At 40.4% G+C, this 22016-nt stretch overlaps 1 protein-coding gene across 7 annotated transcripts in view; it reads left to right on the top strand.

Moving 5' to 3' along the window:
• The window catches only part of RBAK (RB associated KRAB zinc finger), a 29909-nt gene that overhangs the window by 2899 nt on the left and 4994 nt on the right, over positions 1-22016 (top strand). For 3 of the 7 annotated variants that reach the window (XM_067705501.1, XM_067705502.1, XM_067705503.1), the window contains exons 3-6: positions 9133-9259; positions 9530-9625; positions 13230-13293; positions 19350-19410. In XM_067705501.1, the coding sequence (XP_067561602.1) occupies positions 9133-9259; positions 9530-9625; positions 13230-13293; positions 19350-19410 (348 nt within the window). The other 4 variants (XM_067705505.1, XM_067705504.1, XM_067705506.1 and 1 more) reach the window with 4 other exon arrangements.

Raw genomic sequence — 22016 nt, 5'->3', positions numbered from 1 at the left:
TTTTTTCTTTTCAATGAGGATACAAATAGAGCCCATATGTTGCAGTTGATTAGCCTTGAATTGTGTTGACTGCATTGCAATTGTTTTAACTTTAACATATTTTTTTCTGAACCGTTTGAGAGTGTGTCATGCCCCTTTACCCTGTAATGTCTCAGTTGTATCTCCTAAGATCAAGAATATTTTCTTATGTATGCTTGCCAGAGGTAACTGAATTCAGGAAATTTCACAATGATATAATACTTTATTTTTTCAAAGAATTTTTAAAATTTATTCATTTTGGCTGTGCCATGTCTTAGTTGCAGCATGCAGACTCTGAGTTGCAGCATGCAGGCTTCTTAGTTGCAGCATGCATGCAGGATCTAGTTCCCCAACCAGGGATCGACCCCAGGCCCTCTGCATTGGAAGTCTTACACACTGGACCACCAGGCAAATTCCTGATATAATACTTTATTTTTATTTATTTATTTATTACTTATTTTTGGCTGCATCAGGTCTTAGTTGTGGTGAGTGGGCTCTTTGTTGTGGCGCGTGGGCTTCTCTCTAGTTGTGGAATGGGGTTTTTCTCTTCTCTAGTTGTGGCGCACTGGCTTCAGGGCGTGTCGGCTCTCTAGCTGTAGCGCTCCTTTTCCAGAGCTTGTGGGCTCTGCACTTTGCGGCACGAGGGCTCTAGTTGAGGCGCCCGAGCTGAGTACTTGTGGTGCGTGGGTTTAGTTGCCCTGTGGCATGTGGGGTCTTAGTTCCCTGACCAGGGATCGAACCCACGTCCTCTGCATTGTAAGGTGGATTCTTTACCACTGGACCACCAGGAAAGTCCCCTTGATATAATACTTTAATCTACAGTTCATCCAGTCATCCAACTTTCAGTTTTATCAGTTTTCCCAGTAATTTCCTTTATAGCAATTTTTAATTTTTGATGGAGGACGCAGTCCGGAATTATGAATTGCATTTAGTTTTCATGCTTTTTAAGTCTGTTTAATATGGAATAGTTTCTTAATGCCATTATAGTAATTGAAGAATACAGGCCAATTATTTTGTAGAATTCTTTGAATTTATGTTTCCCCGATGTTTTTTCATAGATTTAGATGGTGATTTTTCGGCAGGAACACTACATAAATAATGACTCTTTTAAGATTTATGACCCAGAATAGGTCTCTCTCGGAGAAGCTCCACGTGCACTTGAGAAGGGTGCCTGTTCTGCTCTCGGTGGGTGGAGTGTTCTCTAAATGTCAGTAACATCAAGTTGGGAATGTTTGGCAGGTGCACCATATCCTTGCTAACCTTCTGCCGACTTGTCCCATGAGTCGTGAGAGAGGGGGAATTGAAATCTCCTGCGATTGTGTTTTGTCTGTTTCTCCTTGCAATTCTGTCAGTTTTTGCTTCATGAATTTTGTGAGAAGATACCTAACCATTTAAGATTATTAGGTCCTTCTGATTAATTAACCACTTTGTTGTTGTGAATTGGCCTCCTTTATCCTGGCAATGGTCTGTGCTGTGAAATGGAATCTCTGATACTTATAAAGCCATTCCAGCTTTCTTTTGAGTAGTGTTGGTGTGCAATGTTTTATTCTGTCCTTTTACTTTTAACCTATTTGCATCTTTATATGTGAAGTACAGCGCTGTAGACAGCATATAGTTAGGTCTTCTTTTTTTTATCCAATTTGATAATTTCTGTCTATTAATTGGGGTGTTTAGACTATTTACTTGTAAAGTGAATATTGATACAACCAGTTAGGTTATAGTCTGTTGTCTTTATTTTCTATTTGTCCCATCTTCTTTGTCTTCCTTCTGTTTGATTGACTTTTTTGTGATTCCATTTTATATCCTTTGTTGGGTTATTAGCCATAACACTTGTTATTTTAGTGGGTGCTTTAGTGTTTATAGTATGTAGCTTTAATTTATTATAGTTTATCTTCAAGTAATATGCCTGATCACTTAGCTACAGTTCCATTTTTCCCTTCTTGGTCTTTATACTGTTGTTGCATTTTATTTTTAGAGGTAATACCAATCCCACAATACATTGGGTTTTTTGTTGTTGTTTTTTTTTTTTGTCAAACCGAGTGACTAGTGGGATCTCAGTTCCCCGACCAGGGATTGAACATGGGCCCCTGCAGTTAAAGTTCTGAGTTCTAACCACTGGACCACCAGGGAATTCCTGATACATTGTCATTTTTAATTAATCTTTTAAAGAGATTTAAATAATGAAAGAAAATACATAGTTACCATTTCTGGTGCTTCATTCTGTTGTGTAGATCCACATTTTTATCTGCTGTCATTTTCCTTCTGCCTGAAGGACTTTCTTTAACATTTCTTCTAGTTGATAATGAATTCTTATGGCTCTTGTATGTCTGAAAATATCTTTATTTTGCCTTCACTTTTAAAGAGATTATTGCTGTTTTTTATATTCTCCAGTACTTTAAATGTGTTCCTCCACTGGCTTCTTGCTTACATTGATTCCAAGAGAAATTTGATGTCATCCTCATCTTTGTTCCTCTGTGTATAACGTGTCTTTATTTCTTTATTTTTTATCACTAGTTTTTAGCCATTTGATTTTGATACATCTTGGTGAAGGCATGCCTCCTTTTATTGTGCTTCACAGTGTGTTCAAGAACAAGGAGAATCATTCCATTTGTTCAGGTCTACTTCTCTGTCTTTCAGGAGTGTTTTAAAAATTTTCTAGTATAGATTTTGTATATTTCTTATTAAGAGTTTTTTTCTGTTGCTATTGTAAACTGTGTGTACACTTGAATTACATCTTTTTACTCTTTTTTACATAGTGAGGGCTGTTGTCTTTATGTGTGTTAACTATATATTGTGACCTAACAGCATTCTTTTTATTGATTTGGTTCCATTGTTGATTCTTCGAGTTTTCTAGGTATAGTATATCATCTGTGAATAGAAATAGTTCCACTTTTTCTTATTGCTTATTAGGCCTTTAATTGTTTTCTCTGATTGGAGATAATGAGCATTTTGCCTTGTTTCTTATCTTTCTGAGAATGTGTCTATTGTTTACCCATTAAGTAAGTCCTGACTTTAGAACTAAGAGGACTGAAGCATAGATATGTGTTTGTGTCTGGACTCAAAAAAGTGTATTATGTACCCGTGTGTATATGTATCACATGTACTGTGCACATTAGGGTATGAGTATCTGTATACATAGGTATATTCATGTTGGTGAAGTATCCATCAATTCCTATTTTCTTGAGGGTTTTTTAAATTTTTAATTAGGTATGCGTTTGAATATTGTCAGAGGTCTTTTCGTCATCTTAGAAAATGTAAGATTTTTCTTCTTAGTTATATTATAATGGCATATTGTATTAATGGATTTCCAAATATTAAACCAGTCTATATGCTTGGAGTAAGTCCTGTTTAGGTAATTACGTATTTTCTTTTCAACGTGGTATTGGATTTTGTTTGCTAATATTTCATTTTGGATACTTGTGTCGATAGAAGCAATATTGATATGTAATTTAATTTATTTGCTTGATTGGTCAGTCTTCTAACCCCTGCCACTTCTTGCCTTCTGGACTGCCTTAACCCAGAAGGTTATTACTTCCTATAGGTGATGTTAAAGCTCATTTAGCTTACCTTGGGATAATCTTAGGCTCTCTTGGGGAATCTCAGCTGTGAGACCTGCACAGATGTGGCTGTACCAGTGGGTGAAATCCCTTTATAAACAGTAGGATAATAGAACATGTTTACTGAGCAGTTCCCTTCCCTGTTAAATGTTTACAGTCCCAACAAGTGCTCCTTCCAACAACTGAGAACCCATTTTGCTGGTCATGCAGTGAGGTTTCTACATCCCCATGTTCGTCTTTGTTGGAACTCTCGGGTTTCGGAGGAGTTTGTCACTGACTGTTTTAAGGAAACTGTTCTCTTCAACAAAAATTGTCTTGCTTTTCTGAAAATACCTTTATAGTGTCTTTAGACTTAAATGATAGTTTGGCTTGGTGTACAGTTCTAGGTTCAAAATCCTTTTTCCTTAAAAGTTGTGGGCGTTCTCCATTGTTTCCTCTTGGTTGAGAATTAGAATGTCAGTTTCCAGGGTAACTAGTGTATTTTTTTCACTCACTCTGTAACTTTTTAGGATTCCCCCCCCCCTTTTCTTTTTCTTTTTCTTTTTTTTTTGGCTGTGCAGCTTGCAAGATGCCAGCTCCCCAACCAGGGATTGAACCCAGGCCCCCGTAGCAAAAGCGCCAAGTCCCAACCAGAGGGAAGTCCCAACCAATTAGAGGGAGTTCCCTCTAATTTTTAAATTTTGGATGTTTTATCAGGAAATTTCTTGATCTGTTTCCCCAGTATTTTTCTTTGCAGATTATATGGTCCCTTTTGATTATGTTTTGTTTTGTTTTGTTTTGTTTGTTTATTTTTATGATCTTCACCTCAGGAATCATTTTCCATTCTGCCTTTGATGATTTTTTGTTCATCGTCTATCATCTCTTTCTGAAAATGTTGAATCTGTTGGATCTGGCTTCAATATCTCAAAATTTCATCATTTCAATTTCTTGTTTTCAGAGAGATTTCCTAAGTTATCTATTCTATGTCCCATTTATTATTCAAGCTTCTTACTTGAGGATTTTTTAAAAATTCAACAATCCAGTCTTTAATTTTTAAGTATTCTCCAGTGGCTTTTTCTTAGCAGAATGTTCTCATTTTCTGAAAGCAATATCCTGCTTAATTTATTAAAAAATATAAATCAGTAGACACAAATGCAAGTTGTTTCCTTTGTGAATTTGGTTCAGTCATTGTTGAGTTGTTCATCCTGATGCTTATCCTTTATTTATGTTGTTTTCTCAATTAGCTGATGATTCTTAATTTTTAAATTTCACTTTTTGAGAGAATTACTAATAACTAATGTGAACATACTCAACCCATGACCCCATTTCATTCTTCTTTCCTTTGTGGAGGGAATGGCTGCAGAAGCTCTGTAAGGGAGTGGGTAGGGGTGTGTAATTAGAGAGGCATCACTGCATTTTTTTTTCCTTCCACTTTTTTTTATTGTGGTAAAATACACATAACATAAATTTAGTATCCTAATCTTTTTTTTCCTTTAACATCTTTATTGTAGTATAATTGCTTCACAAGGGTGTGTTAGTTTCTGCTTTATAACAAAATGAATCAGCTATACGGATACATATATCCCCATATCTCCTCCCTCTTGCGTCTCCCTCCCACCCATCCTAACCATTTTTTAGTGTACAGTAGAGTGGTATTAAGGCCATTCATAATGTTGTGCAGTCATCACCACCATCCACCTCGAGAGTGTTTCTCATCTTCCAGAACTGACACTCTGCCCCCAGTAAACAGTAACTTCCCATTTCTCCCTCCCCAGCCCATGGTAACCACCATTTTACTCTCTGTCTCTAGTATTTTGACTAAATACCTCATCTAAGCAGAATCCTACAGTATTTGTCCTTCCATTAAGCTCATTTCACTCCGCTTAATGTCCTTAAAATTCATTCATGTGGTAGCAGATGTCAGAATTTCCTGCCTTTTTAAGGCTGAATCATACTCCACTGTGTATGTACATTACATTTTGTTAACCATTTGTCCATCGATGGACACTTGGGTTATTCCCACATTTTAGCTATTGTGAATAATGCTGCTGTGAACCTAGGTATACAGATACCTCTTTAAGTCTTTGCTTTCATATTTGGGGGGTATAGACCCAGAAGTGGAATTGCTGGATCATATGTTAATTCTGTTTTTCATTTTTTGAGGAACCACCATGCTGTTTTGCACAGCAGCTGCACCATTTTACATTTTCACTAACAGTGCACAAGGGTTCCAATTTCTCCAATACTTGTAATTTTCTCGTTTTTTTTATAGTAGCCGTTCTAATGGGTATGAGGTGGTATCTCATAGTTTTGATTTTCATTTCCCTATTAGTGATGTTCAACATCTTTTTCACATACTTATTGGTCATTTGTAAAACTTATTTGGAGAAATGTCTATTCAAGTGCTTTGCCCATTTTTCAAAATTTTATTTTATTTATTTCACTTTGTTTTAAAACTGTTTTTGTTGTTGAGTTTTAGGAGTTCTCTGTATATTCTAAATTTTTTTTAATTAATTTTTATTGGAGTATAAATTTACAGTGTTGTGTTAGTTTCAGCTGTACAGCAAAGTGAATCAGCTATACGTATACACATACCCCGTTTTTTGGATTTCCTTCCCATTTAGGTTACCACAGAGCATTGAGTAGAGTTCCCTGTGATATACAGTAGGTTCTCATTAGTTATATATTTTATACATAGTAGTGTATATGTGTCAATCCTAACCTCCCAATTCATCTTACCGCCCCCTACCCCCTTGGTATCCATACATCCTTTACCTCTGTGTTTCTATTTCTGCTTTGCAAATAAGTTCATCTGTATCATTTTTCTAGATTCCACATATAAGTGATATCATATGATACTTGTTTTTCTCTTTCTGACTTCACTCTGTCTGGCAGTCTCTAGGTCCATCCACGTCTCTGCAAATGGCACAATTTTGTTCCTTTTTATGGCTGAGTAATATTCCATTGTATATATGTACCACATCTTCTTTATCCATTCCTCTGTTGATGAACATTTAGGTTACTTCAATGTTCTGGCTGTTGTAAATAGTGCTGCAATGAACATTGGGGTGCATGTATCTTTTTGAATTATGGTTTTCTCCAGGTATATGCCCAGGAGTGGGATTACTGGGTCATATGGTAGTTCTATTTTTAGTTTTTAAGGAACCTCCATACTGTTCTCCATAGTGGCTGTATCAATTTACGTTCCCACCAACAGTGTAAGAGGGTTCCTTTTTCTCCACATCCTCTCCAGCATTTATTTTTCTTTTTTTTAAATTTATTTTATTTATTTATTTTTGGCTGCATTGGGTCTTCATTGCTGTGCGCAGGCTTTCTCTAGTTGCGGTGAATGGGGGCTATTCTTGGTTGCGGTAGCTTCTCTTGCGGAGCACGGGCTCTAGGTGCACGGGATTCTGTAGTTGTGGCTTGTGAGCTCTAGAGCACAGGCTCAGTAGTTGTGGCGTACGGGCTTAGTTGCTCTGCAGCATGTGGGATCTTCCCGGCCCAGGGCTCGAACCCATGTCCCCTGCATTGACAGGCAGATTCTTAACCACTGTGCCACCAGGGAAGCCCTCCAGCATTTACTGTTTGTAGATTTTTTGATGATGGCTATTCTGACTGGTGTGAGGTGATCATTGTAGTTTTGACTTGCATTTCTCTAATAACTAGTGATGTTGAGCATGTTTTCATGTGTTCTTCCACCCATTTTTTGATTGGGTTGTTTGTTTTTTTGATATTGAGCTGCATGAGCTGCTTTTAATCCCTTGTCAGCTGCTTCATTTGCAAATATTTTCTCCCATTCTGAGGGTTGTCTTTTCATTTTGTTTATGGTTTCCTTATATATATTCTAGATACCAACCCCTTAGCAGATACGTGATTTGCAAATGTTTTCTCCCATTCCTTGACCTCCCTTATTCTTTGTCAACTGTGTTTTCTGATGCACAGAACCTGTGGGCACCACTGCATTTTGAACTGGTGGCAAGTCGGCAGACAAGGTTAAGTTGCTCAGGTGCTTTATGGTGAGAGTAGTCTTCTAAGAGTTGCTTTAGGAGAAACGTCCATGTCCAACATGGAAACAGTTGGCTTTTTGTCTAGACGTGCCTGACATAGTCTTGGGTTGCACCTCCTTTCCTGGTGTCCTGTCGGGTTTATCCTTCGTCCCAGACAGCAGTTTTCCGTTTGGACAGTGAATGTGTGATCACCCTCATTGCAGGGGTCCCGGCTCCATCTCTGTCCCCCGAGCCCACGGCCAGGGGCTGTCGACACAGTCTGAGTGGATCTGGCTGCTCTGTGCAGTGAGAACAGGAAGCCTGTCAAGCTGCTTGGTCGATTGTGTGAGTCATTCCTCTGTCAACCAGTCACTCTACTGCTGCAGGAACCCTAGGCCCCCTTGATGGGCCTGGAGATTTTCCAGGGCTCTGGTGGTGAGCCTGCTGTCACTTTTGCTGCAGTCCCACCTCTGCCCCTGTGTGAGTGTGTTCCGTGGTCCTGGTTTCTCATCTGCTCTACTCGATAAATCAAGAATTTCCTCAGAAACTTTCCTGCTGTTGGTAACTTCTGTGTTCCAGTGCTCTTATGAGAACACTACTTTTATATTTCTTTGAATTGGGCTTTTTGGGTTTTTGTCTTGTTTTTGAGGCAGGAAAGTATTGGGTTGGCCAAAACGTTTGTTTGGGTTTCCTGAACGAACATTTTGGCCAACCCAATACTTGCATATGTTCGTTTACTCTCTTGAATTAGAGGCAACTCTTCCTGTCCAAAAGCTGCCCTCGAGAAAGTCCCTTCTTGGTCTCTGCCCTGTGCCAACCTCTTAAATATTGGTGCTGCTGCAGGTTTTGCCATGGGTACTTTTTACACTGCGTCCTCTTCTCTCCCCTGAATCCTGTAGAACACCCATCTGAGCCTGCGGAGCCTCGTCTGCCAGCATAAAATTAAAGTAGTTTACTTCTCTCGTGTTAGACCATGCTCCACCTTGTATGTGCCACTCTGATAATACCTCGGGCAGTCTTTCAAGCAACAGATTTTCATTGCTGCCACAATGTGATGTTTGAGATACCGCTTGAAGGAAGTACTAGAAAACTTAGCCAAGCAGATGGGTCCAGGTAGCTGGCTGTAAGAATGGAGGGGCCAGAGGATGAAAGAGTTGAACCGGGATGGCCCGAGTCCTGGGCCGCACCAGCATGAGGAGGGAGGGGGAGGGGGCCCAGCCAGCAGAGGCTGCTGAAGAGAGCAACAAGGAGAGAAATGTCCGTGTTCACTTAGCCAGTGTCTCCTCGCCGGTCTGTAAGCTCTTTGAGTGAGAGCCGGAGTGGTGGTTCATTAACTTATGTCCCCAGAACTCAGATACTTCAGTTGCAAAATTGGAGCTCTTTTTTTTTGGTTTGAGAGGTTTTTTGGCTGGTTCGTTTGTTTGACACATTAAGGAACCCCAAGGCAGTGTGTTTCTAATATGGCTTGTTTTCCTCCCACGATCTGTAACAATCAGGGTCCGTAGTTGACTTTCCCGGTGAGCTGGGTGAGCTCTTGTTCCCATAAGTCTTCTCCACGTCACCCAGTTCCCATCACGGTGCCATTGCAGGGGCCAGTGTCATTCACGGACGTGGCCGTGGACTTCACTCAGGAGGAGTGGCAGCAGCTGGACCCTGATGAGAAGACAACCTACAGGGATGTGATGCTGGAGAACTACAGCCATCTGGTCTCCGTGGGTGAGGAGAGCCTGCTTTCTGAGTTGCTTCTCTGCGGGGGCTTCCAGTTTAAGGATTTTATGCTTGACTTCGAAGAAATCAGTGATGAGACTGTTTAATTTTTTTCTGGGCACCAGATAAAGTATTTGTTTATTTGCTTATCGATCAAAAGGTTCTGATTTTGATTAGGTGCAAAATAGACGCTTTATTTTTTGGCCTCTGAGGCAGCACCTTCTACTCAGAGACCCAGAGCCGAGCAGCAGGTCCAAGTTGGCTCTTTCTCATCCACAGGGTACGACAGCACCAAACCGAACGTGATCCTCAAGTTGGAGCAGGGAGAAGAGCCTTGGGTAGCAGATGGCGAGTTCCCACGGCAGTTTCACCCAGGTGAGGTGGTGGAGTGTGAATTTGTAAATGGTCGCTCCGGTCCTCTGGAGTGACCACAGATGCCCTAAATCTCACCTCCTGGCACCAATAGCACTTGCCCTCCACCATGTATGTGCACGCTCCCTTTCTGATTTTGCACCGGCCTTACATTTTACAGGATTTCCGTGTCTTCTAGGACTGAGGGTGCATTCACTCCCTCTTCCTCTCATACTGTCCGTGACTAACCTCCCTATTATCACAGAATTCCTTTGTTTTCAGGCTCTCAAAAGTCTGACAGAAAAGTTAACTGGAGACTTTCCTGGTCATTCTTTTTATCTTCCATTTTCTTTCCTTCCTTGCTGTGAAACGCCTCCGGTTTGTGTTCCACCCCAGTTTCATGCCCCCCTCTAGGCCCTCAGACACCCAGCGTGGTCCCCTCCTCGCCGTGGGTGCACTGGTCACTGTCCTGAAGCCCATCCTCGGTGACACAGCACGAGTTGGGCCGTCCTCTTTCCCAAATGCTCCTTCCTGTCCCGTCTGTCTGCCCATCCCTGTGTCGGCAGCAGATGTTCAGGAAGAGTTTATTTCATCAGTGAATTCCCATTCTTCTCTGGCCTCCTCAGGAGCCCCTAGGACCTGTCTTCCACTTCTTTAGTCTTCTTTGTATCCCATAAAAGCGTTCATCTAGCCTCAACTTTGAAGACTTTTTTATTTATGTTGCTCATCCAAATTGATACCCAACATCTGTAACCTGTAGCCTCTTTAACTCTTACCTGACAGAACAATAGCACAGGAAGGATCGTCCCCTTCCTTCTTCCTTAGCACATCTGATGATAAACTGACCTTTCCAAACCGTGAATTCTGTGCATCTTCCCCAAGTCCCTTAATTTATTACGTTGTACTTGTCTTTTCTGCCTTGTTCCTGTTTTTGTCTTTTATGAAATGCCTTAAAATTTTTCTGCATATTCTCAGTTTCTTTTGACATTGGTGTAAACAGTATTTTCTCATACGTACCTGGATTACAGTGAATCCTATTTGGAAATTGCAAAATCTGTTCATTTGAAACATACAGTTGATCTTATCACTAGGCTCAGAAGATAAGCCTATAACTATTCTGTTTCTTCTTAAGTAGAATTTAAGTTCTCCTCAATCCCCCACAGTGTGGTGCAATGTTACATATCAAAATGAATGTCCTGTTTCCCCCAACTCTTGTCAAATGCCATTTAGTCTAGATTTCTAAATGTCTTCCATTCAAACTAAGCAGAGTTGTCCCTGCTTAGTTGTCCCTCTGCTCTCCCAGATGATACATCTTCTTTCCCTCTGTTCTCCCTTCTTTCCTTCCTTAGTTGTAGTTTGGAAAAAAAAAAAAAAACCCATAAAATTTACCATTTTAACCATTTTTAAGTGAACAGTTTAGTGGTGTTAACTGTATTCACATTGTTGTCCAACAGAATCTCTAGAACTTTATCCTTTAAATTTGACCTTGAAAGTTCAGCTCCTGCTTGAAGTTTCCCTCATTTCTCGCTCTTCATCCAGTCTTTCCTTTCTCTTCATGGCCCCTCCACGTAGTGGTTGTTAGCACAGGATTGTGCACTCTGATGTGTAATGGCAAGTGTTTGTCGCTTAAGCTCCTTTCTCGACCTGAATTATAACCCTACAAAAAGGAAGGGTCTTAGTACTCTGCTTTTCTGTGTAACATGTAGAAGATACTCCATTTGCTCACTGATGAGCTTCTTTTGAGAGAGAATTTATTCTGAACTGCGGATTCTGAAAAAACTGCTGGGGGTTAGAGTCTAACCTGAAAGCACCCCATTTGATTCAGATTAGAAACTACTACTTTAATTTCTGTTGGACAGATTTAAAAAAATAGCAAGTGTGGTCATACTTTTGACAAGCAGAGGTTTGAGTTAGGAAAGGAGAGCACAGCTGCATGAACTAGTTTAAAATTAGCTTTCAAACGGAATGTTCATAATCAAATACATGATATATAACTTTGTGTTAAGGCTATTTTAAAATTTAAGGGAAGGAGAGCTTCAAAAAGTTGGAAAGAGACTTTATAAATATTTTAAGGCTTCTCCTGAAACATAGCTAGGTTTTGAGTACATACCAGGCTGGAAGTCAGGTTGAGTGAACAAGAGCATGTGCAAACTTGTGGTTGGGCGTGAGCAGGGCAGTGCCCAGGCTTCCTGGAGCAGAAGGTGTTTTTGGAAGATGAGTACAATGCTAGTTTGAATATATATTGTGAATCTAGGTAATGAAAATTTTACTGGTAAAGGATAACTTTTTTTTTTTTCTGCTGGTATTTGGGCACAGGGATGTTGTAGATTTCTGAGCCCAGAACTGTTAGTGTTGTGTTGAATGTGGATGAGAGCAACTAAACATAGTTCAAAAGATCCAAAAACATGTAAAATACATGGAAATAAAAGTTGATATTGTAGGGGCTACTTTAGAAATCTGATATTGAAGATTTTACACCAAATGAAACCTGAGAGTATGGGAACTCTTGTTTGTATTCAGACTTAAGCTATAGTATTATGTCAGGAACATGACTGGTTTTGGTAAATTTAAGTCAGCAGATTGAAAGAAAATTCACGGAAAAACTTACTGAGCATTTGTTTTGTGTCACTGTTCTAAGCATTAACATGTGCTAACTAATGTATCAATAGTCTTTGCCCAGCCCTATGTGTTAGGAGCTCTTGTCCACATTTCAGGTGAGCAAAACTGCATCACAGTTAAGTAACTTGCCCAGGTCCCCCAGCCTATGACGCATTGGAGTTGGGGTCCTGGTGCTTGTAGCCACTGTGCACTGTGTTGTAGACAAGTCACTTAGTGTTAAAGGAGACCACAGGACTCTCCAGAGAGCTGATCTTACTGGAGAGATTGGTCTACTTAGGTTTCTTACAGACATTTATGTGCCTGGGTCTCTCCTTATAGGTCAGTGTAAGTCAGGGCAAGGGAGTTGGAGCCCTGGTTGTGGGACTGTCTCTAAACATGAGGAAATTGGAGCATTTAGAATGTTTATTTGGATTTATGTGCAGAAGAGAAAGGCAAAGATTTTGGAAGGGTCTAGGTTAGTGAGCATGTTACCATGCTAATCTTGGTATGAAGTGATATTATATAGTTTAATATACATTGTGATCTGTTTCTCCCAAACATAATCCATACTTGAATATTTCCTAGGATTATACATCCAGTAATTGTTCTTGCTTTCCCACGAATCCCACTTGCTCTCTGTCCTCTCGTTTCAGCCTCGATCTGGGACCCCTTCAGTGACTTTGTCCTCTGCTCATCATTTCTTGGGTTTATTTCACGTTTCCTACCAAAGTTTTGAACATATTTGTAAAGTAACAAAGGTACTTGTGTTCAGTGTGAATTTACTCTTTCTTCTACTGCTGAGTCCTATCCTGCTCTCATCCTTTCCCCATCCCTCCCCCACCCCCCATGTCTGTCTGTTTGTCTTATATGACAAATCAAGGGGGAAAGAGGATTATATACTGAAAATTTTATTTGTGGAGATTGACCCTAAAGCCAGAGTCAAGCCCACAGTAGGCCCTTGAGTACTGCTCCCATTCTATAACTGGTATGTTCAGATTCACAAAGTTTGTTTAATTTTATTCCTTTTTAGAAGAAGTCTGGAAAGTTGATGACCTGATGGAGAGAGCCCAAGAAAATAAAGACGAATGTTCAAGGCAAGCTGTTTCTATCAACAGCAGAACCCTGACTGAGGAGAGAGAGGTTGCATTTGATAAAACTTATAACATGGAAATAAGCCTTGTTCCTTCAAACCTAATGTCTCATAATTGTGTCTCATGTGGAAGGACTTTGGGATCTACTTCAGAATTAATTATTAGTGATGGAAGCTATGCAAGAGAGAAACCTGATGAGTGTAGTGAATGTGGGAAAACATTTCATGGAGAGAAACTCTATGAATTTCATCAAAATGGGGAAGCCTTTTCTCAAAATGAAGAAAGTATTCAGAAAATTAGTATTTTGGAGAAACCCTTTGAATATAATGAATGCACAGAAGCCTTAGACAATGAAGCTGTTTTCATTACTCATAAGAGAGCTTATATGGGGGAGAAGCCCTATGATTGGAATGATTCTGGATCAGACTTCATCCAGATGTCAAGTTTTAATGTATACCAGAGATCACAGATGGAATTGAAGCCCTTTGAATGCAGTGAGTGTGGGAAATCCTTCTGTAAAAAGTCAAAATTCATTATACACCAGAGGGCTCACACAGGAGAGAAACCTTACGAATGTAACGTATGTGGGAAATCCTTCAGCCAAAAAGGAACCCTCACCGTACATCGGAGATCACACTTAGAGGAGAAGCCCTATAAATGCAATGAGTGCGGAAAAACCTTCTGTCAGAAGTTACACCTCACTCAACACCTGAGGACTCACTCAGGAGAGAAACCCTATGAATGTAATGAATGTGGGAAAACCTTCTGCCAAAAGACACATCTCACCTTACACCAGAGAAACCATTCAGGAGAGAGACCGTATCCATGTAACGAATGTGGCAAATCCTTCTCCCGCAAGTCAGCCCTCAGTGACCATCAGAGAACGCACACGGGAGAGAAACTTTATAAGTGTAATGAATGTGGGAAATCCTATTACCGAAAATCCACCCTTATTACACATCAGAGAACACACACAGGAGAGAAACCCTATCAGTGTAGTGAATGTGGGAAATTCTTTTCTCGGGTGTCATACCTCACTATCCATTACAGAAGTCATTTAGAAGAGAAGCCCTATGAATGCAATGAATGTGGCAAAACCTTCAATCTAAACTCAGCCTTCATTAGACATCGGAAAGTACACACAGATGAGAAACCCCACGAATGTAGTGAGTGTGGAAAGTTCTCATATCTCACCAACCATCACACAACTCACTTAGGAGAGAAGCCCTATGAATGTAGTGAATGTGGGAAAACCTTACTTGAAAATTCAGCCTTTGATGGGCACCAGTCACTTCCCAAAGGGGAAAAGTCCTATGAATGTAACATATGCGGGAAATTGTTCTCTGAGCTGTCATACTATACTATACATTATAGAAGTCATTCAGAAGAGAAGCCCTACGGATGTAACGAATGTGGGAAAACCTTCTCCCATAACTCATCCCTCTTTAGACATCAAAGAGTCCACACAGGAGAGAAACCCTACGAGTGTTATGAATGTGGGAAGTTCTTCTCTCAGAAGTCTTACCTCACTATACATCATAGAATTCATTCAGGAGAGAAGCCCTATGAATGTAGTAAGTGTGGGAAAGTTTTCTCTCGGATGTCAAACCTCACCGTACACTATAGAAGCCATTCAGGAGAGAAGCCCTATGAATGTAACGAATGTGGGAAAGTCTTTTCTCAGAAGTCATACCTCACTGTGCATTATAGAACTCATTCAGGAGAGAAGCCCTATGAATGTAATGAATGTGGGAAAAAGTTCCATCACAGGTCAGCCTTCAATAGCCATCAGAGAATTCACAGGAGAGGGAATATGAACGTACTTGACATGGGAATGCTCCTCTGAAGTCAGATCTCATTTTAGAAAACCCTCTGCACATAATGAGTATGGGAAGTCAGTTGGGAGTCAGATATCACTGTCTGAGAGTTCATGTTTCTGAATGAGGAAAAGCATTTAGATGTTAGATTTATTCTAATCTGAATTTTCATAGAGAAGAATCCCTAAAACTGCAACAAGAAGCAAAGCCTTCAGCAAGACCCTACAACTCATTGGACACTAGACAGTTTATACAAGAGTGAAACTCTATAAATATTTAATATTTATTTTGGATTCCAATTGTATTCACATATCAGGGAATCATACCAAGGCGAAACCTGTCAAAGTGATGAATGTGGAAAATACATTGTCATGGAAATTGTTATACTAAAAGCCATATTTCTGATATAAAATCAGATGTTTTAAGGAATGACATCAGAAGCTATCAGCTCTGAATAAACCTTCATCGCAGAAAATGAAGTTTTAAAATCTTCTGGAGTTGATTATGAGGATCGTAGCATTAAATATGTATATGGCGGTTTCTATCACGTTTCCAAAATGTGATTAATTCTATGCAACTCTGCCAGTTGGGATTTGAATAATTTGTGAAAAGGCAGTATTCTTATTTGAGTATTAAGATGGCAAAATGTACTAATGTAGGACATATTGTTGGTGAGATGTTTGATAGGTATAGAATAGTTAAATACATAGTTTTCTGTTCTTTAGAGGCATTTACAAATGGTTTTTAATGAGTGCTTCATCAAGAGAGGAACCAGTGATTTTTGTAAAGTTTCCAACTGCATTTGAGCAAAAAAGACTTAAAAATACTATTTTCATAAACTATGCATAGATGATTTGGAATCTAGTCTGTTCAGTGAAGGATGGCTGTACTGCTCATGCTCTATAACATAGGCCCAGCTCTCCTACCACTCTTGTTTTTTAACCCATAGGTTTGAGCGTGCAGTATGCCACTATTTTGTAATTCAGAAATTTTACCTGTGCTTTTATTTGATATGAATACGGTGTCATTATTTTGTGCATTGTCTCTTAGTCCCAGTATTTTGGAACAAATTAATGCAAGCTTCTAGCAGACATTTTTTGTTGATTAACCTCAGTGTCCTCCCTCTCTTTACTTGATGGAAGAGTTTAGGTATCTACTATTCACAAGACACGGAGGGTAATCCTGAGTAAACTAAACCAGTCATGCTAATTTCATTATGATCACCAGTAACTCGTTTATAGTGGTCACATGACCAAATCCTAGGTTAGCACAACAGACCATTTCTGGAAAAAAGGTAAAACAGTGATCAAATGGATCTTACTCCAGGAATGTGAGGGTGTTTTAATAAGAAAAAAAAAAAATCACTGTAATATATCACATTGAAGAAAAGTAGTCTAGTATGCAGGAAGCGTGGTGAAATCAATATCCATTTGTGTTCTTAGCAAACTATGGATAGAAAGGAACTTCCTTTATTGGCTAAAGAGTATCCTATACTACAACAAACAGCATATCAAATGGTGAAATATTGAAAGTTTTCTCCCAAGATCAAAAAAAGAGACAAGGTTATCTGCTATGACTAATTTTATTCAGTATTGTGTAGAAGGACCTAGCCAGGAAAGTAGGGGAAGCAAAAGAATGAAAAGGCTTAAGGATTAGAAGAAGTAAAACTTTTATTTGCAGATGATATGCTTTTATACATAGGAAATTCTAGGGAATATTCAGATAATTAGAATTGAGCAGAATCTCCACATACAAGGTCATTATGCAAAAATTGGTTTTTAATATACCAGCAACGAACACAGAAAATGAAAAGTTTTAAAACAATGTCACTTACAGTGATATCAGAAATCCTTAAGTGCCTGGGGGGAAAATTACCTAACACTGTATTTTCAAGAATTGTACCCAAGGGAAAAAAAAATTACAGAACGGTAAGAGGGATATATCCTGTTCATGGATTGCAAGACAATCTTAACAAGATGTCAGTTTTCCCCAAATTAATTCATATATTCAATGCAATCTTAATCAAAATCCTAGCAAGTTTTTATAACTGAAAATTCTCAGATTCATGTGAAAATTCAGAAGACCAATAATAGTCAAAGCTATCTTCTAGAATAGACAGAACTAGAGAACTTATAGTGCTAGATATCAAGAACTGTTACAAAGCCATAGGAATTATGATAGTGTGGTAATGGCACAAAGATAAACAAATTGACCAGTGGAACAGAATAAAGATTCCAGAAACACCCAAATGTAATTCAGTCACCTGACTTTTGGTGAAGGTAATAATGCATCGTAATGTGGGAAAGGATGTTCTTTCCACTAAATGCTCTGTCATCATTTAAATTTCATAATTTAATAGAAAATAGAAAAATCAATTGAGGTGGAGTGCAGTTTTAAGTATGAAATGTGAAATAATAAAGCTATAAGAAGACTATAACCTTACAGCAAGCAGTTTTCTTAAGACCCAAAAAGCACTGAATCATAAAATAAAACTTGTTAATTTGAGTATATTACATTAAAGAACTTCTGTTTCTCAAAAAGCCACCATTGAGAAAGTGAACAGGCAGACCACAGAGGGGAGAAGATATTTGCAACTCAGATACATGGCAGCAGAATCGAGTGCAGAAGAGGGCTTGGTAAACGTTTTTGGGGAGGGGCCAGATAGTATTAATATTTGGGGCTTTGGGCTTCCCTGGTGGTGCAGTTGTTGAGAGTCCACCTGCCGATGCAGGGGACACGGGTTCGTGCCCCGGTCCGGGAAGATCCCACATGCCGCAGAGCGGCTGGGCCCGTGAGCCATGGCCGCTGAGCCTGCGCGTCCGGAGCCTGTGCTCCGCAACGGGAGAGGCCACAACAGTAAGAGACCCGTGTACCACCAAAAAAAAAAAAAAATATATATATATATATATATATATATATATATATATAGGGCTTTGTGGGCGACACAGTTTCACTCACGACTACTCAACTTTGCTGTCGTAGTGTGAAAGCCATAAATAAGACAAAAACGAATGAACGTGGCTATGTCCCAATAAGACTTTATTCACAGATACTGGTGGAGGACAGGATTTGGCCAGCAGGCCATAGTTGCTGACCCCTGATCTAAAATAAAAACACCTACAAATCTACAAGAAAAAAAAAATGGGCAAAAGACTTGGACGTCCACTTCATAAAAGAGGCTATCCACATGGCCAGTAAACATATGAAAAGGTATGTTAATTTTATTAATAATCTTGGAAAAGGCGGATTTAAAACCCTGTGTGGCACTACTGCCACCCTCTGAAATGGTTAAAATGAAAAGCATGAAAAAGCAAGATTTGGCAAGAACGTAACAGGAACTTGCCTACACTCCTGTTGGTATTGCCCATTGATAGAACCATTTTGGAAAGCTGGCACTTAGAGCAAACCTGTGTTTGTACCCTTTTAACAAACCCAAACCTAGCAGACATGCATGAATGTGTCCACTGTGCATGTATATGTCCACCAAGGGACATGTCCTAGAATTTTCATGACCTAAAACTTCAAAAAACAACTCTGAAGGCACCTACCTATGCAGTAGAACTTTGAACGTCAGTGGTGTGTTTCCGCCACAGAACACTCTAAGGCAAGGAGAATGAATGGGTAGTAAGCACAGGCAATAGCAGCTCAATTTCACGAAGAATGTTAAATGAAGGAATCTAGACACAAAAGCAAACAGGTAAAGTATAAGAACAGGTAAAACTTGGCTATGCAGTTAGAAATCAGGATAGCGGTTAGCCTTGGCCAAGGCTGACAAGGAGCATTCATCTGGTGCTGGTAATAATTGGTTTCTAAATCTAGGTGCTGAATATCTGAGTGTTCTGTGCACTCAAGCTTTGTGTGTTTTTCTGCATGTATATTACACTTACATAAAATGTTGTTAAAAATCACAAGTGTCTACCATTTTTGTCGCTCAGCACTCTTGCCATATTTTTCTAGATGTATATGAGTATGCTGCATAACAGGAATTAACTGGTAGATTTTGCATAATTTTTGTGCAGGAAATACTCTTAGTTTTAATGGCAACTACTAAGATTTCCTACACTGACCGTAAAGCTTAGTATAAAGTATATTTTCAGTAAATATTTGAAAAGGTGACAGGGCCATTACATATGTTGTCATCCTACCATTCTGCATATATAAATGCATCTGGCACATATAAATAGGTCTGGACTGCCTCTTCAATAAAGAACTGATGTGTGTAAACCTTTCATATTTTCTCAGGCGAATTGTTTTTTACATTCCTGAATTTGGGATGCATCTTAACCATCACACTGTCACAGAGGTGAGCTTTCTTTGAGGTTAAGTATAACGGTGAGTTTGATTTGATAAAAAAATTTTTTAAGTTTTCAAGTTATCCTTTCAGCAAATTTAAAATAGGCAGTTAACAGCACAAATGTTAGTGAGTGAAGGATATAGTTAAGACCTTGCAGTATAAAATGTAAGAGCACTCAGCACGGGGAATGGGGGGTGCTGGCTGGGTTTATGGCACAACAGTGAGGAATTATGACATTTGATGGTGTGGACTATGTACTTAGTTGTTTTTTTAATATATATTTTAAATTTCATTTATTTTTATTTTTGGCTGTGTTGGGTCTTCGTTGATGCGTGCAGGTTTTCTCTAGTTACAGCGATTGGGGGCTACTCTTCGTTGCGGTGCACAGGCTTCTCATTGCTGTGGCTTCTCTTGTTGCGGAGCACAGGCTCTAGGCGCACGGGCTTCAGTAGTTGTGGCACGTGGGCTCAGTAGTTGGGGCTTGTGGGCTCTAGAGCGCAGACTCAATAGTTGTGGCGTACGGGCTTAGTTACTCCGCGGCATGTGGGATCTTCCCTGACCAGGGCTCGAGTCTGTGCCTCCTGCGTTGGCAGGTGGATTCTTAACCACTGCGCCACCAGGGAAGTCCCCCACCTGATCCCTGTAAAGAGGGGAAACATGGCAATGACAGCGTCACAGTGTTCCCCAAATTAAGTTATATGAAGGCCACAAAAAAAAAAGTAACCCTCCCCAGTCGCCACAGTGGTAATTATAACAAAAAAAATAAATTTTCTTTCACATTAAAGAAATCAACCCCCTTGTAGTTCCTGCCGGATTGGTGAACTGCCATTGAATGCTGACTTGTGAGCAAAGGGTATGGAGTGGAAACAGTGTCAGGAATCCTCCGAGGGAAGAAGGGATGGCTGTGCTCAGTGGAGGAAGATGTGAAGTCGGGACAGTGAAGAAACTGGTGCAAATATCATGGCATCTGCCGAGCGCACCTTCACAAATGTTCTCTCCACACGTTAGCCCAGGGGAATCTGCCTGACTGATTGATCAGTGAGAGGGGAAGCCAGCACTGAACCCCCAATCCTGTGGGGGGAGTAGATGAAACAAATATAGGGTGTTGAGACCTGTGTCAGAAGAAGTTTGATATTTTAGTGATGATTTTAAAGAAGTGGAGTCCTTTTGTAGCACGATGTCGGGGAGGGGTTGACAGGCTCAGGTGGTCCATCCCTGCTTGGCTGTGTTCCTGCTGAGGCAGCTGAGTCCTCCATAAACTCACACTGAGAAGCGGGGCTAGGACTGGCCTTTCCTCCGGTCAAAAGTGCAGGAACTCCCAGGAGAAAGTGAGTTCTGGCAAAAAAAAAAAAAAAAAAACAACCCTGAGGACTTTAGCCACAGAAGAAAGACAAACAGAACCACCTGTGCTAAATAAATATCCTCAAAGAAAAAAGTGTATTGATAAAGCGATGTGGAGGTAAACAGTTCAAAAGAAGGGAAATACTTAGTATCAACAATAAAAATTCAGTATATTATATGAGCCAGTGGTTAATGAGTGGGAGACACTGTGTAGCAAAGAGCTTTTGCAGAAGGCTTTAGAGAGTAAAGAAAATGTGATGTGAAAAGGTGAGAAGTAGAGATTTCAGCAAGACACCCACAAATGAAGGGGAGGAGCTACACGGAGGGAGGGGAGTGACCATTTTATATAAGTGAAAAACCCAATATGATGTCAAATTAAAAGAACAGTTGGAGCTCCAAACAGGAAAGATACTGAGATATCCATGTCATTAAAGTGAAATTTAAGAATATCAAAGATAAATTTTCGAAAGCTTCTCTAAAGAGGCAGTCACCCTAAAGATAGCAAGCAGATGCCTCATCGTCCATGTTCAACCATGATGGAGTAACAGGAAGCAGATTTCCTCTCCTGACTACATAACTGAAAAATTGGACAAAACAAATGAAACCATGGCGTTCTGACACTGGACATCAGGCAGGACGGTGATCCCTGAGAGAGGAGAAACAAAGTGGCCCCGAGGCCACAGTGCAGGGAAGAGCACCCGAAGCAGAGCTGGGTGGCCTCCCCGAGTTGAGAATTCAGGAAGGCTGAGGAGCTAGAAGTCAGGGCAGTGTGAACAGGAGAGAGCTGCGCAGGGCTCTGGGATGCTAACACTGGAGAACCCCAAAACTCCAAACACAAGGGCGTTGGGGGCTCCATTCTGGGGCAGGACTGCTCAACAAATAGAGGTGTGGCTCTGGCTTAGGGGCGTGGCCTGCTGTGATAGGGCGTGGCTTTGTCCTGGGGGGCAGGGCCTTTGTAGAGTGGTGGGGTGGGCGTAACAGTGGACAGGACGTGGCTCGGGCCAGGGGTGCGGTCAGCAGTGGAGCTTGCCTTGGGCTCAAAAAGGTGCAGCTGCCACTCCTCAGGGGAGAACTGTTTAGATCTAAGAGTCCTTGGGGGGCCAGAGGCCAGTGACTGGAAGACACGGCAGGCCTGTGGGCAGGCCTGCAGGCAGGTGAAGAGTGACAGACCTGTGTGTGAGGCACCGGGCACGTGGAAGGGGGAGGGGATAGAGAGGGGAGTACAGGGGTGAGGGTGGGGATGGAGGAGACAAAGGGCGGGGCCCCTGACCACC

Source organism: Pseudorca crassidens, chromosome 15 (assembly GCF_039906515.1).
Source record: "Pseudorca crassidens isolate mPseCra1 chromosome 15, mPseCra1.hap1, whole genome shotgun sequence".
In the NCBI taxonomy this organism is placed as follows: Eukaryota; Metazoa; Chordata; class Mammalia; order Artiodactyla; family Delphinidae; genus Pseudorca; species Pseudorca crassidens.
The sequence above is the reverse complement of the archived record's forward strand: the minus strand, read 5'-3'. Positions and strand labels throughout refer to the sequence as shown.